Here is a 15,846-nt window from a genome sequence, read left to right on the forward strand (position 1 = left end):
TGCACAAGTGAAGCCACTCCCCCTTCCTGTCAGGTGCCAGCTATCTCCCTGGCCTATGAAGCGGCTGAGAGTGACATCATGAAGAGGCAGCCCAGGAATCCCCGCGTGGACAAACTGGTGAACGAAAGACTGATCAGCATCGCCTACGGACAGATCGGTGGGTCCCCCCGTACCTCTCAAGGCCTCATACCCCTGACCCCTGACCTTTGACCCCAGCTGGTGAGGTCACTGTCTTTTTCTAAATGTTGTAGTTCAGTACCATGTTTTTTCTCTCCAACAGAAACCTACAGGCTAAAGTGATGCTGTGCCTTTTTTTTTCAACAAGGTGTGAACTATGACACCATACTCGTCCGGTGCAAAAATAATCAACCGTTCAAAATTTTACGGATTGGTCTGAGAGTGTTAGTGGTGTTTCCCTGAAGTTGTGTAGTTAAACGAGAGAGGTACAAAGACATGTAAAGTAGTTTAATATGCAAAACGTCCATCTCTCTCTCTCTCTCTCTCTCTATCTGTCTCTCTCTGCAGGCATGATCCAGGCTCTTGGCGGTTTCTTCAGCTACTTTGTCATCTTGGCAGAAAATGGCTTCCTTCCCTCAATACTAGTGGGAATCCGGCTCAACTGGGACGACCGAGCTACCAATGACCTGGAGGACAGCTATGGGCAGCAGTGGGTCAGTGCCTTCGTGCCTCACGCTCTTTCTCAATTTAGGTCAACAGGCTCTGCATGAATCGCAGAGTAAACACTGGCCAAGAATTACATGCAAATACCCTTGGAGAGAAATACTAGTCCATCAGTCCCCCCTCCCTCTTTCTCCCTCAGTCTCCCTCATTCTGTCTCATTCTCTCCCTTTCTCTTTCGCTCGCTCGCTGTCTCTCACTCTCGCTTCGATTTAAATTCAAATCAGCTTTACTGGCCCGGCAAATGTTTGCTGTCGCATTGCCAAAGCACATAAATGATGATGACAGCGCAATCAATAACCGGAATCTAAACGCTGATTACGGGGAGGGAAGTCGTGAAGGAGGACCGGTTTCGGGGCGATGCGAAGCTTTATTTTTGGCTCCGGCGCCTCTCCCCTCAGACGTACGAGCAGAGGAAGATCGTGGAGTTCACCTGCCACACGGCCTTCTTCGTCAGCATCGTGGTGGTGCAGTGGGCCGACGTCATCGTCTGCAAGACCAGGCGCAACTCCGTCTTCCAGCAGGGCATGAAGTGAGTCTGTCCGTCTGTCCGTCCGTCTCCCTCACTCAGCGTCTGTCCCTCAGTCTGTCTGTCTGTCTCCCTCACTCAGCGTCTGTCTCTCTGTGTCTGTCCCTCAGTCTGTCTGTCTGTGTCTGTCCCTCAGTCTGTCTCTCTCTGTGCGTCCCTCAGTCTGTCACTCTCTCTGTCCCTCTGTCCCTCAGTCTGTCTCTCTGTGTCTGTCTCTGTCCCTCAGTCTGTCTCTCTCTCTGTCCCTCTGTCCCTCAGTCTGTCCCTCTGTGTCTGTCTCTGTCCCTCAGTCTGTCTCTCTCTCACTCTGTCCCTCAGTCTGTCTCTCTGTGTCTGTCTCTGTCCCTCAGTCTGTCTCTCCCTCTGTCCCTCTGTCCCTGTCTGGCTCTTTGTGTGTACGGAGCGGTCTGTGCCTGTGACTCCGTGTGCTTCTGCTCCTGTGCTCACCCGTCTGCCCGGCGCCATCCCGCCAAGCGCAGGTCTCAATCTGCCTTTACGTCCCTCGCAGGAACAAGATCCTAATCTTCGGGCTGTTTGAGGAGACGGCTCTGGCTGCTTTCCTGTCCTACTGTCCAGGCATGGACGTGGCCCTCAGGATGTATCCACTAAAGTGAGTACGGCCCACACGTTTCTGTCCCAAATCTCGCATCACACCTGCGGCAGCCAATGAAAACGGCCGTTGCTGTTCCGATTCTTGCACACACCCACAGGGGCCAATGAAGATGGCCGTTTCTGCAAGTAAACTCACACTTTGCCCAGGGAGACCTGAGCTCTAGCATCTGTGGGCTTTCACGATTTGATTGCAGTCACAGCCAGTTTAGGCCCTGAGAACCAAGTGCTTGGACTCTTTGACGAATCAGTGACTAGAATGAATGAAATGTGCTCACATGTGCCAAAGCCCTAGCTGAGCACCCTGCATTAAACCATATTTATCGGTTAGACGCTGCCTCTAACCGCCAATCCTGACTCAACCCCTAAAAAAGCAGTGTAAGTATACATTGGAAGCTGACGGAGGGGAATAATGTAACTCAGTTCACTGCTTTCATTTGCCTTATGCAAATTTAGAGCAATCATTTCGCTCTTCCTAAACCATTAACTTAAAAACCCATAAATATGAAGGACTTGCCATTAAAATAATAATAATAATAATTATATATATATATATATATATATATATATATGTATCAGTGTTATGCACACAGGGTCCTTTCCAGGAGGCACACTGTGCAGTAATGGGCTGTAAAGCTTTACAGCGGCAGCGTGGTAAAGTTTACCTCAGTGGGAGTGTGCTGCCCTGTGGCTGTGTATAAAACCTGCGGTCTCCGCTCTGCCTCTCTCTCTCTCTCTCTCTCTCTCTCTCTCGCTCTCTCTCTCTCTCTCTCTCTCGCTCTCGCTCGCTCTCTCTCTCTCTCTCTCTCTCTCTCTCTCGCTCTCTCTCTCTCTCTCTCTCGCTCTCTCGCTCACTCTCTCTCTCTCAGGCCCAGCTGGTGGTTCTGCGCCTTCCCTTACAGTTTCCTCATCTTTGTGTACGATGAGATACGAAAACTACTCCTGCGCCGGAACCCTGGAGGTACGGACGCGGGCAGCCTCTCTCTCACGGACAAACACACACATAAACACACATACACACACACAACTATACATACACACACACACACACACACATGCATGCATGTATACACACATGCATACACACATACACATGCACGCATGCATACACACATGCACACATGTATACACACATACACACACACACACACGTGTGTACACACACACACACACGCAGTATATATACACGCACATACACACACATTCTATCATCATGGATTATGTGAGATTATGTGTAAAATCCATCAGATTTTCATGTACACAAAATACTAAGTTTAGATTCGAAAAGCACTGGATAAGTGTAGTAAACCAAATAATCGGGACATCTGGCACCAATGCTCAATTTTGCCAGACAGATGAGCCTTAGTAACTGGATGGGAGAATTCTTGAGAGAGGCAGTTTGCTGGAAGCGGTATATATATATATGTAGGCCAGTAGGTGGCAGTCCCGTCCCTTGACCAAGTTCAAAAATAAACGTCCCAGCGTAGAGACAGGCACACAGTGCTGTAATAGGTGCCAGGTTCGGGTCCTGACACACAGCGGTCTCTGACGCACCGCTGGCGGCCGCTGGCGTGCTTTCCGGTGTCCTGGCCAAATCTAGTTTTCTTAGCTGGAATCACTCCAGAAATATCATCACTCCCAGAATTGAACTGGATGAAGACATCTTCCCCATCTACCTGCACTGATTCGCTGTGAGCTTTCTGACACAAAATGGCTGCTACATATCAGCTTAGTTACCACGCAGATTAATGCAAATCATATTACCCTCAGGTGTGTCTGAATGTGATGCTATATATCTATATGTACGCCTGACCATGTATCTCTCTTTCTCTCTCTCGGCAGGTTGGGTGGAAAAGGAAACATATTATTGATCTTTGAAATACTTCTATACTCACCCTCCCTTCATCCTCCATCTCTTCTGCTTCACACCATCCATCCCTCTCAGTATGCACCACCAAATGTCCCCCATAGGAAAAACAATAGGACACAAAAAAAAACAAAAAAAACACACAAACGTTACAGCCACTCCCACTCGACCATTCACACACTCAGGATCAGAGAGTACAAGAGAGGATGAAAAAAAATAAGAAAGAAAGAAGAAAAAAAGAAGAAAGGAAGAGAAGGAAAGGAAGCAATAAGCGGCCTCTCTCCCCTGTCGCGTTATATCCAGAGCCCACAGTATCCCCTTCCCTCCCTCTGACCATGTTTCCTGCCTGTTATGACGCTGTACGTGCGCACATCCCGGCGCTGCCCGCACAGATCAATACACCCCTGCAACGGCGGCGGCCCCGTGTTTATGTAGAGGAAGGTGAGGAGCCTTTGAAGGAATGGGACTATTCTCAGTTCTGAGGATAGGACATTTCCCCATGGCAACCTCTCGTTCTCTCCCTGACCATGTTCCCCTTCCCCCGTCCGCAGTCCGGTCTCAGAGAGTACAGACATACACACTGAAAAAACAAGAATCATATCACTGGCCTCAGTCAACTTGTAATGTTCACCTACTTCTGCTAAAAAAAAGAGAAATAGAGTACATTCTCTCTCTCTTTCTTTCTCTGTGCTCACTTGTCTCACCAGTTCAGCCACAGTGATGTTGTTTTCTTTTTTTCACTGAACACAGGGAAGGGGTGTGGGATAGCTGCTTCTTCCACCTGGGCGTGGTCAAGCACACCCCTCCCTCTCCCCCCTATGTCCCAGTTTGTCTCTTGTGTGCACCGTGTGAATCACTGTCCTTGGTATCCACCCCACCCCCAAAAACAAAATCCATATTTCTGTGTGTTCTATAGGAAAATATCAAATATTTCTCCTCCAATTTAATAAAACTGTAAAATAAAAAAAATAATGATAATAAGAAAAAAGGGCAAAAACAACTCGCTAAAGAATCAAGCAAATGAAAACAACAACATCTTCTCCCTTTTTTTCCTGTTTGGTTTCAGTATTTTTTGCTGGGTTTTCAGAAAGCCAACCGCAAAGACAGTTGGCTAATGGCAAAGACATAAAGAAGTAAAACAACAATATTACTGTTACTACAGCTGCTGCTGCTGATGTTGCCGACAATGATTCTGTCACGTATAGTCCATAACAGACCTGCCTGAGTGTCTCTACCGGAGATCAGATCAGCAGCTGCTTTGGCCTGTATCTGCCTCAGAACATTCTGGAAGGGGAACTGAAAGAAAAAAAGAAAGAAAAAAAAACCACAACTGTAGAAAACATGTCAGAGGGAAATGAAACCAACACTAATAAAACATCTAGAACATTTAATACTACCTACTACAGTGTCTTTGTTTCTTTTAATATGACTGTGCCTCTCTTTCTTGATCCCAAAATGTTACACTCTATTAAGAGTAAACCTCATAGGGTCAGGGATCCCAGATTCAATTAAAATCTGTCTGAAAGCTATTTTTGCATATGTTTAAATGAAATGGGAATTAGCCTAGATTCTGAATATGTGATGAACAAAAAAATAATACTTGTCAATAAATTTTTCTCATGCAAGGAAGCACAGAGTACAAGTATACAGCCTACATAGTTGGCTTGTCACCATATTTTCAATAATTGCATTTCATAAGCATGCATAGAATAAAATATAAGATGTATAAGTTATACAGTATTTTAGTCATTCAGCTCCAGTGTTGTGCATTTGACTTTCATACTTTAATAAAAATGTACACTTGTAGCACCAATTAAAAATGCACATTATGTTTTAATTTCTTATGACACCATGCAGAGAGTTTTTACATCAGCCATCTTGAAAAACATGTAATATGCAAGTTTTGAATGACCTGCAGCTGAGTAACTTCAAAAACTGGTTAAAAAACATTTTGTCCTGCTGTCCCAAATTACCAGGATAACAGCGTGCAAAGCATGAAGCACTGCACAGAACGCATATCAACAATAACACTCACAGTCACAATACACACTGCAGTACATGGTTAAAATAAAAAGATTAAAATGTCCTAGATTCATATTTCTTCACGGGAGAGCTCAGTTTCTGTATATTCTATTCAAAAAGCAGTACACAGTACTGTAACACTTCGCTATGTTTAATGTTGGCAGTATTAAACATTTTAAAAATTTTATTTAGAAAAGATATACTGCTTTCACACTAGCATTTTCCTGATAGCATTTTTACAGCACATTTAGAGCCACGGTTATTTGAAGAAATATTCCGTTTTGAACAGACAGAAACCAGCAAACAGCATAAAGGCTGAATAATGTTCTTCATCTGTGCGCTTTGTGAATTTTGTGCCAAGAGGAAGCGTCCTATCTCGTTTCCAGTCATTCCTAACAGACGAGGCAATGGTTATGACTGACACACAGACATTTGGCAGTGATCCAAAGTCAAACAAACCTAACACTTTTATTAATATCCGTTTCAATCTGACTGCATTAACGCACGCATGCACACCAATTTTGATTGCAGCGTGTTGCTATTACACGATTTCCGGCTGTGACTGAAAACAGTTTAATTTCACGGGCATTGGCCAGCGGCCTCCCAGGTGGGGTGTTCAGCTCAGGTCCCGGGGACAGCGACGCCCCCCGCGTTCCCGAGTGAAACCCTGACAGCGCCAGGGGCGACTGTGCCCGGGACTCCCGCGGGGAGAATTAGCAAAATTGGCAAAAGCTTTGCCCAGGGAGACGGGGGCCAGAGAAACTTCCCTGGTCGATCGGGCACCCGCCACGCTTGAAGAGCGGTCCTCTGACATCGTCCAATGGTTGCGCGGCTCGGCGGGCGGACTGCTGGGAGCACGGAAGGGTGGCTGGCGGCACGCAACTCCGACCTGCCCTTTCCCGTTTGATGGATGACTTTGCAGCGAGATGTCTACAATCACGATCGGCCATTCCAGACTGGGAGAAAATACTAAAGTGGGCAATACAAACCGGTTTAAGAAAAATCCAGGAAGTGGTCATGTCCCGGGGATGACGACGGCATAGTGTTTTTTGTCTTCCCACATTATTCTGACTGGCTTGAACTGCAGAATGCACATAAAAACGGAGAGTCATGTGCACATGACAACCTACTCTTATGTTTGACTTCATTATGCTATGTTGTTACTTAGCTGGCCACATTTAGCTATAATTCATAAATTAATGATTCACGGTCAAATTGACCTCTTAGTGTTAATCACAAAAATCCTTTGATTGATGATCTATAGCATGGAATGAATATACTATATAATTCACTATATACCCAAAAATAAGCATACATTCAGCATTGTAGAATTTTTTTCTCTTGTACAGAAATACCAAAATGTATGATACTTTAGGTCAGACATACAACCACGCAGTACCTAAATATGCGCAATCACACACACACACAAACACACTAACACACACACACTCCCTGCAGCTCCCATATCTCCTCCCAGCTCACTGCAATGCACCTCTCCCTCCCCAACTGCTACCCCATATAATGGAATATCGATCGCTTGCTTTTGCCGCAGTGTGTGTGTGTGTGTGTGCGCGCGTGTGTGAGCATGCACGGGCATGTTTGGGGGGTGGGGGGCCAGCAGGGGTGGGAATTCTCCAAGGTCATTTCCTAGGCAACAGAAGGATGGGACAAACTCACAGGGTTGTCATGGCGCCTGGGTCACAGGGTCAGGCAAGGTGGGGGGGTGGGGGGAGTCGGGGGGGAGGGTCAGTGATGTGTCAGAATCAGAGTGAGGGAGGGAAAAGAAGGGAGGACAAAGAAATGATAGAAAGGGTAAGTTAAAGGGATAAAACTAGTGTGCAGGTTTCCAAGGAAACACTCCATGCCATATGGACTACCTCATATACGGCATAATAACCTGAAAGGCACAAAAACGCACACACGCGCGCACACACACACACACACGTCTGAGAGAATACGCTGCTACAGGAAGAATAATTTATTGCACTTCCCAACCGTCAGTATAAATACAAAGACAGAATAGAAAGAAAGCTGTCCAGACAGGTAGACTGAGAGAGGAAGGCAGTTTTAAATGGCGGAACATCACGCTGAATGCACTACGCTGGGCACACGATCCGTGCTGGAACTGGAAGTGCAGAGTCCAGCCGAGATACGAGGGGCTCGCTCAATGCTGACTGGACCTGGGGCAGACTAGAGACTGCACTACAGGTCGAGCCATCGCACAGCTGACCCATCAAACCAGCTTGGTGATAACGCAGATGTCACATGTCAAATCATTTGGCCTGAAGGCTGCCTGGAATACTTCTGATCAATTTAATACAAACAGTACAAACATGTTTTCAGGTATAAAATCTTTCTACCAAATTTTTGGTTTGAAAAAAAAAAAATCAACTAAGAAAAGATCAACTAAATGGCCCCCCAAAAATATGGATTAATAAAGCACTACCCTTTCATGAGAAAATAAGGTAATTTGTTTACCTTCTCCACCACTGCCTTTACAAATATAACTCAGTAGAGGGCGCTGTTTGCACATACATTGTAATAGAATTTTTTCTAGCTTTGACTTCAGACAAAAACCCATTTTGTACATGCTTTCTTAAGACAAACGTTGATATTTCTGGCGCACATTTTAGGTATAGTGCACATAAATTATCAGAATATAAATGTCAGACTAACTACAGGATGTGGCCTGACAACCGATACAAAGCTTTATTATACGCCAGTATTAAAAAGGAAGAAGTGGAACACCTTTCAGAAATGAAGATGATCAATGCCCATTGTTTTTGGTACACACAATTAATTGATCTACAAATATTTCATTTGTACTAATTTGATTGCAAGTATCTCAGGTTCCCTTTCAACAGGAACACAAACAGTCTAAGCAAATATGAATATGCAATATGGGTAAATATACATACGTGTGCTAATATGAATTTGCAAGCTGAGTAAGTACACATGTAAACTTGTTAGCTTCTCTGTCCATCAAGGCATGACACAGGGGGCGTCAATCAACGGGTCTGTCAGTCAGTTTCCGCGCCTGATTTCGTATGAGTCTGTGTGCATCCATGTCCTGAAGTCGTACCCTAAAGTGTGTCATGCAGTCAAGTCAGTAACATTTACGTCATAATGGCAAAGGCGAGTGTACACTGGAGCTGGAGAGGTCCTTGATCGGGACGTCAGAGGTCAAACGGGCTCCATGATAATTTCTTCCATGTCGGCGGCGCCCTCCATCTCGTGGAACGCGGCGTGGGAGCCAATCACGGCCAGCGTCGCCCCTGAGCGAAACAGGAAGACAGTCCGACAGCAGGTCGCAGAACAAACGGGGAGGAGGGGGGGGAGGAGACGGAGCGTGCCAGAGGGAGGGAAAGCAGGAGGATTATGGGATATGTTCAGGACGACCTTCTCGCGGGGCTGGCCAGACGTGACGTTAAACCTGTGGCTTTGTGCGCTCGGCAGAACGCCGCGGCGCAAGGCCACGCGGATTTACGAGAGCAAGGCCGCGTGACAAACAACGGCAGCGCCGCCGCGGAGCGTCAGGGGCCCGAGCGCCGCGCCCAGCCCAGCGCTGACTGACAGGACGCCGTCACGCCCGCCAAGGCCGCTACGCTCTACACTACAGCCGCCCAGCCCGGCTGTTACGCTCTACACTACACTCTGCACTACGCTCTACACTACAGCCACCCAGCCCGGCCGTTACGCTCTACATTACGCTCTACACTACAGCCGCCAGGCTGTTACGCTCTACATTACGCTCTGCATTACGCTCTACACTACAGCCACCCAGCCCGGCTGTTACGCTCTACATTACGCTCTGCACTACACTCTACACTACAGCCGCCCAGCCCGGCCGTTACGCTCTACATTACGCTCTACACTACAGCCGCCAGGCTCAGCCTTTACGCTCTACACTACGCTCTATACTACAGCCGCCAGGCTCAGTTGTTACGCTCTACATTACGCTCTGCACTCCAGCCGTGCCGCTCTATATTACGCTCTACATTACAGCTGTCCAGCCTGGCCATTACGCTCTACGTTACACTTCACGCTCTACATTACGCTCTACGTTATACTTCACGCTCTACATTACGCTCTACGTTACACTTCACGCTCTGCATTACGCTCTACACCCCGTCCGGCTGGGCCTTGGGAGTCACACAGCGCTCAAGGTCGGGACGACCTGGCAGCGCGGCTCAGACAACAGAAACAAAACAAGAGAGCGAAGAGTGTCGAGAGACAGGGAGCACAGCCAGACCAATCACAGCAGCCCAAACACAGGCTGGCTGAGAGAGGGAACCGGAGGAGAGGAAGAAAGAGGGAGCAGGAAGACCGGCCACGTGATGTCACACTCACCCAGTACCCAGAAGACCGCAGTCCCAGCTCCAGCCAACCAGAAGACGGGAAGGGAGACGGCCCCGGCCAGGCCCATCTGGTGCGGCCTGGTCAGCTCTCGCCCTGGCGGAGGGAAAAGCCAGCCATCTCTCACCGCTCACCATGGCAACAGGGCTACACTCGCCTGCTTTAGCCTTTAGCTGCGCAGCATGTGTGCTAACAGAGCGGCCTACTCAGCCTACCTCCAGCTGGGTCTCACCCAGGGCTCAAAGTACACCCTGGCCTGCGGGGAATCCGTGATTATAGAGGGGGCGGGGGAGGGGGGTGCAATTGCAGACCAGGGGGGCTCAGCTCTCTTTCGGAGCAGCTCAGGTCTCTTTTCGGCCCTGCCTTCTCCTGTATTTCAAACCCTGGTCTTAGCTTTTGCTAAATTCCTACGAACCCTGGAGCACCAGTACAGTTTAACTTCTCTGGGGCCTCCAATACTAGCCTATACTGCATGCATTTCAATGAATAAATAAGCATGGTCTCCACTGAAACGTAATGCGCATTTCCTCCCTAGGGCAGGAGGGTCAAACTGCAGGTTTGGCTCTGCAGGTTTTTGTGGCTTCACATTAGTCAGCAGCTAATTTAGCCCTTGGAAACAAGGTGTGTGAACTCCAACCAATCAGCTACTGAAATCACACACTTAAGTGCATGCACTAAACCAGAAGACACTGCAGCCATCCAGTGAATCCGGTGAATGACACCCCTTTGCTTGGGTATTTCAATAACTCTATGATAGAAGCATGCCATAGACAGTAAAAACAACCCAGATACTGATGCGTATACAGCACCGGCATGCTATACTGCCCCTGTTCAACTCTGTGTGTGAGAGATAAGCTGTCACACTACGACCAGATGGCTGCGTGCCATTGGCTGCAGGAAACAGGGGCTCATGGGAGTGTTCCTGCTCGGTGATGCACTGCCTTCTACTCTTCCCACTTCAGTGGAACATGAAGGACAACAGAGTAGGAACCGCACTCAAATTCAGCCCCATCTGTTTGCATCCTAGTTTTTTTGTGAAACCCTTTCAATCTTATTCACAGCAGTGGAATTCCAACCTGTCAATCACTTTTTCAATCTCGGCCTGCTTGACTGGCATGACAAACATTTATTCATATACAAAGCAAATTTACACAAATGGAATCCCATTTTTCTAGATGGTCCAATATTTTCCATATATTCAAATTTGGCAGACTAGTAATCTTCAGCAGCCCAAAACAAATAAGCCATTTCCCTTACACTTCTCCCTATGCTTGTTTGTGTTTGTATACTATTGCTAGTCACATACAGCAAGTTTTAAATAAACATTAGCACCCAATCCACTAGACGAGTAAAATGAGTGCCTTCACTGCCGTGCTTTAAGTGTTGGTCCACTACTATGGCAGATCTTGTAAAAATGCATTTCCACCGATCGTCTACAAGCCTGCTTCATGACTCACCAAACACAACCATCTTGGACTCCAGGGAGCGGAGGTGAATGATGTAGAACGCACCGACAAACACAGCCAAGGCCACCAATAGCATGGGAGAGCTGATGCTGCAGAGGACGAGATCAGCCAATCACACACAGGCTACTCATGTAGCTAAAGCAAAAACCACGGCATGAAAACAACTTCAATACAGCGATTCTTAAAAACCATGGACCTACAACACAAACATGTATATGCATGCATGCACAGGTGCGTGTGTGAATTCATACCGTGTCCATTTAGGCAGCGACCTTATTGACACAATAAAGATAAATGTGGCCCCCATCTTGTAGTGGACAGAAAAGGAATGGAAGATTAGTGTGGACATGCCACTTTTTAGGTTTGAGAGCCCATCAGTACCAATTATGAGATTTCTGTAGAATTTTTCTTCTTCATAAAGCATTCAAAATGTCACAACCCACACACGGCAATAGGAAGGAGTTACTGCTTTTCTGTGAGCAGTACGAAGACTCTCAGAATTGGCGTAGGAGCTCTGAGACAGATCACTGTGGGATCAGCACAATCCTTTCATCCCTGACAGGAGAGAACAGCATTTACGCTCGTTACCTGTTCAAAGACAGTGAGCTCGTTCGTGATGTAGTTGACTACCAGCGACAAAAGCAACAGCAGTGCCCTGGTGACACTGCCCAGGCAACAACTCCAGTGAACAAGACAAAGTGGACTGTGAGGGGTGGGGGGGGGGGGGGGGGGCGGGGGTCTGCAAAGAAGTTCTGCCGGACATCTGCCAAAATTATTGGGTTCAAAGGATTCTGCTTGGTGTATCTGAAATGTGAAACGTGGCCATTGTTTCATGCATTTACTGCTATTTTACATGAGGTAGTGCCGTGTGCTGTGAAGCGAGTGTGGAATAATCAGCATTTGGTCCCCTGCAGCAGTAAATGATGATGTCAGAACACACAAAGGCGCGATTCCCTGTTTGCCTTGTGACTGGTTTAAACGGTACTCTGACTGTGGCAGTTACAGTGACTGTTAGCCTGCGCCGAGAGCTCTGCTTACATGCAGTACAGGATGAGGCCCAGGAAGATGAAGATGTAGTTGCTCTGGTAGGAGTCCAGGTTACGGAGCACTCTCTGACAGAGCTCCCCGAAGTTCCGCGGCTTGGAGAATTTCCGCTGGTCGACAAACCCCACCCACGGCCTTATGGCCTTGCGACGGCGGTCGAACCACTCCTTCGCCACACCGCCGGAGAACCCCTTTGGCAACAGCCTGGCGGGAGGGGCGAAAAGCAAACAGTCAACTGACGCACAAGTCCGGTTTACAGGGATGACTGCGTAACGTTTAGCTCACGCTGAACGTGGATGTTAGCAACGTAGCAGTGCCGAGCAGCTCACATTTTCAGTCAGTCATGAGTTAGTTGCTAATCAATTATAGCACCGTAAAATAAACTATCAGCAAATATCCTTTTTAACCAGCTTTAGTAATGTAATTATTATCAAACACATATACTAGTGCAAACCATTCACTACACAGAAAACTAATATGGCCTGCACAGTTCCCCAGAACTATTTGCTAAAAAGCAAAAGATGTAAGCCTCATCAGTTCCTGACCAGGACTGATTTCGGCATGCAAGCCCTCAGCATCTCACTGCTTGGCTTACAATCTCCCGTCTACCTCTTTTTTTTTTGCACGTTTTTGGGTAACCTTTCACATGCCAGTATTTTGAAGTCTGCATTCACATTTGCACCTTTGTAAATCTTTACATCATATATGGTGTTTCACATGCACTCTTAGCTAAATGGGGTTTTGAGCCATCAACTGTTGAGAAATTATGAAAACAAAATGATTTATACCTTTGCTTAATGAAAATATACTCTTGAAGGGCATACATTACGGAGACAGCAGGAGACAAATCATACTAAAACGACTTTCAGTAAAATAATTCTTAAAGAAATGTTTTAAATATGCAAATAATAATAACAATAATAATAATAAAAATAATAAAAAATATAAATAATAATAATAATTTGCATACTTTCCAACATACTTTCCAAACCCTCCTGTGGCTGCCTCCCCAGCTTCCACGTCGAAGGCGTCTCCGGCCTTTCCTTCCATCTCTGCTCGAACTCTTCAGTCACTTGCGAGCGGCAATGTTACCCACTAGGGGAAAAAAACCGCAAAGGACACATCATTCACAGAGAAAGTGACGTTAGTGCGATTTGTAGTACCGCAGACTTTTACATTACATTACATTACAGGCATTTGGCAGACGCTCTTATCCAGAGCGACGTACAACAACGTGTATAACCATAACCAGGAACAAGTAAGACTTCAAGGACTGATCAAAAAGACTGCACCCTGCCTTCACGATACATTTAGCCAACTGAACCTGCTAGACCAGTGTGCAGCGAGTATCACTCACTGGCGTGACGGGGAAATAAAGTATTAACTACTCACAGCTACACCTCAAGGCATACATGAATGCAGCATAATGCTCGTTCATGGAAAATAACTTCCTCAATAACGCCAATACAGTGAGCCAACAGTCCAAACTTCAGTTCTGCTACTGGTGTCACTAATGTAATAATGGCTTGACTGTTGAAACTGCTGCTCAGATGATGTAGCTCGCCAGCTAACTCAACTTGCTAAATATAACAAATGACGCCAACGTTTGACTCGCCCTGCTGTTTGTTCTGATCTTCCTTTGGAAAATGGCATTCTCTACTTATATGATTATCCATAACAAAATCCCGAAATAAAGGTTTTAACACACATTTAAATTGTTATTATCAACAAAAATTAAACAAATACACACGTCGGTGGTAGAAGATGCTTGCCTCTCCCGGTAGGTTGTTGACGGATATGATGTGGAGCAGCTGAGCTTGAGGCGGAAGTAAGATAAAATACCGTAAATTCCAGAATAGAAGCCTGTGCGAGGCCTGCATTTTGAAAAGAGACACTTGTCGTTCTATGGGATTGACAAATGAAAGCACAGTGGTAAATGGATAGCTAATTGCGCTAGTTAGAAAAAGGTCCTACGCGTCGGTCTTCCTGCATGGTTATATTATTACATTCTTATGGTTTCAATAATAATTTTTTTTTAAATCCGTTGACATCATGAGAAGATGACTTTTGAAACACTAAAATGGAAAGAAAAAATTAGGAATCTGCTTGTGAAATGATCTTGCTTAGTTGGACATTTTTACTGCATAGTAATGGGCATTGTACGATTAATACAGCTGGGCAAATATTGCAAGAAAACTTCAAAAGTCATGCGTATCGAACCTGTGTTTTGTAATTGTTCCAATGACCATGATATGCATGTTTGTACGTCGCTTTGGATAAAAGCGTCTGCTAAATAAATGTAATGTTAATGTAATGTCATTCCTTAAATTTGAAACGACCCGTTGCAATGTGCATCCTGAATAACATCTGATGCTGAACTTGATTAAACAATCCCACCACAGTAATTTCCATAAACATGAATACATTTTTAGAATCATTTCAGACAGGTAAATTATACTCTGCAGACAAGAGATGGAGCAAACAATAATAGACAAGAAAGGGCCTTCTGTAACCTAAGACTAGCCATTACAGGTAGGTTGCAATGAATGGTACCCATTCTGGTATAATTTCTCTCAGTTCCGTAGAAGGCGATGGCATTTTTCCCTAACACTGAAGGTCTAGGCTGTGGCACAGGATTATATTACATTACATTGCATTACAATCCCTCAGCATACGGCTCTTATCTTCTTGGTCCTGGCACCAGAGATAAGCCTTATCGTACAGCTCCACCACATAGCGCATTCTTTTTGGCAGCATCATTAGGCTGTGACATAAAAAATAATGTTTTTTTTTTTTTTTCCAGAGCTGGTGTCCCATGGGTTTGGGTTCTCTCTCGCCAATTCATACATCTCTCTCTCTCTCTCGATTACTTCCTATGGAATTCCTAAAATCAGATAACTTTTGTGTAAATCCAGTTTTCCATCCCAGTTGTTGGGGTACGCCTTCAGGAGCCCCATCTTCTAATCATGATGAAGGTACAGACTCCCCACGGTTTGATCTGTGACTGCACTGGTCCCTTACATACCCAAGAATGCATGTGCCGCACAGGAAAAGGGCCTACTACGCGCTACTTAGTTGTGTATATTTCCATCTAGTGGTGAATACTAGCACCATCCCAGAAATCTAAATTAGGTAGGCTGCTTGCATAGACTGTATAAGGCTACTTGACTATTGTTTAAGTTTACACCATATTTGTGTAACGGCTGGGGTAGAGTACACCAGTTAAACAAGTTAAAACAGTCTTTTCATTTATAGGTAGCTTGACCAAAAGTTAT

The 15,846-nt window shown here is 45.9% G+C and overlaps 2 protein-coding genes across 3 annotated transcripts in view; one reads left to right on the plus strand and one right to left on the minus strand.

The window, feature by feature from the left end:
- Positions 1–5,083, plus strand: part of atp1a3b (ATPase Na+/K+ transporting subunit alpha 3b) — a 33,059-nt gene extending 27,976 nt beyond the window's left edge. The window contains exons 16-21 of the mRNA XM_035414655.1: positions 34–157; positions 526–671; positions 1,080–1,210; positions 1,716–1,817; positions 2,686–2,777; positions 3,659–5,083. Of these exons, the coding sequence (XP_035270546.1) occupies positions 34–157; positions 526–671; positions 1,080–1,210; positions 1,716–1,817; positions 2,686–2,777; positions 3,659–3,687 (624 nt within the window). The 3' untranslated portion in view covers positions 3,688–5,083. The remainder of the gene's footprint in view (positions 1–33; positions 158–525; positions 672–1,079; positions 1,211–1,715; positions 1,818–2,685; positions 2,778–3,658) is intronic.
- A 2,585-nt stretch (positions 5,084–7,668) lies between these two features.
- Positions 7,669–14,405, minus strand: rabac1 (Rab acceptor 1 (prenylated)). Of its 2 annotated transcripts, none has more exons than XM_035405935.1 (6): positions 14,322–14,405; positions 13,554–13,666; positions 12,566–12,775; positions 11,519–11,616; positions 10,056–10,157; positions 7,669–8,980 (listed from the first exon to the last, which is right to left on the minus strand). In XM_035405935.1, the coding sequence occupies exons 2-6, from the start codon at positions 13,619–13,621 to the stop codon at positions 8,889–8,891; spliced, it is 570 nt and encodes a 189-aa protein (XP_035261826.1). In that variant the 5' UTR covers positions 13,622–13,666; positions 14,322–14,405; the 3' UTR covers positions 7,669–8,888. The 2 variants fall into 2 exon arrangements, with proteins under 2 accessions (XP_035261826.1, XP_035261814.1); XM_035405923.1 differs by having other exon boundaries at positions 13,542–13,666.
- Between the last annotated feature and the right edge of the window lie 1,441 nt (positions 14,406–15,846).

The sequence above is a fragment of the Anguilla anguilla genome, chromosome 1 (assembly GCF_013347855.1).
Source record: "Anguilla anguilla isolate fAngAng1 chromosome 1, fAngAng1.pri, whole genome shotgun sequence".
Classification (NCBI taxonomy): domain Eukaryota; kingdom Metazoa; phylum Chordata; class Actinopteri; order Anguilliformes; family Anguillidae; genus Anguilla; species Anguilla anguilla.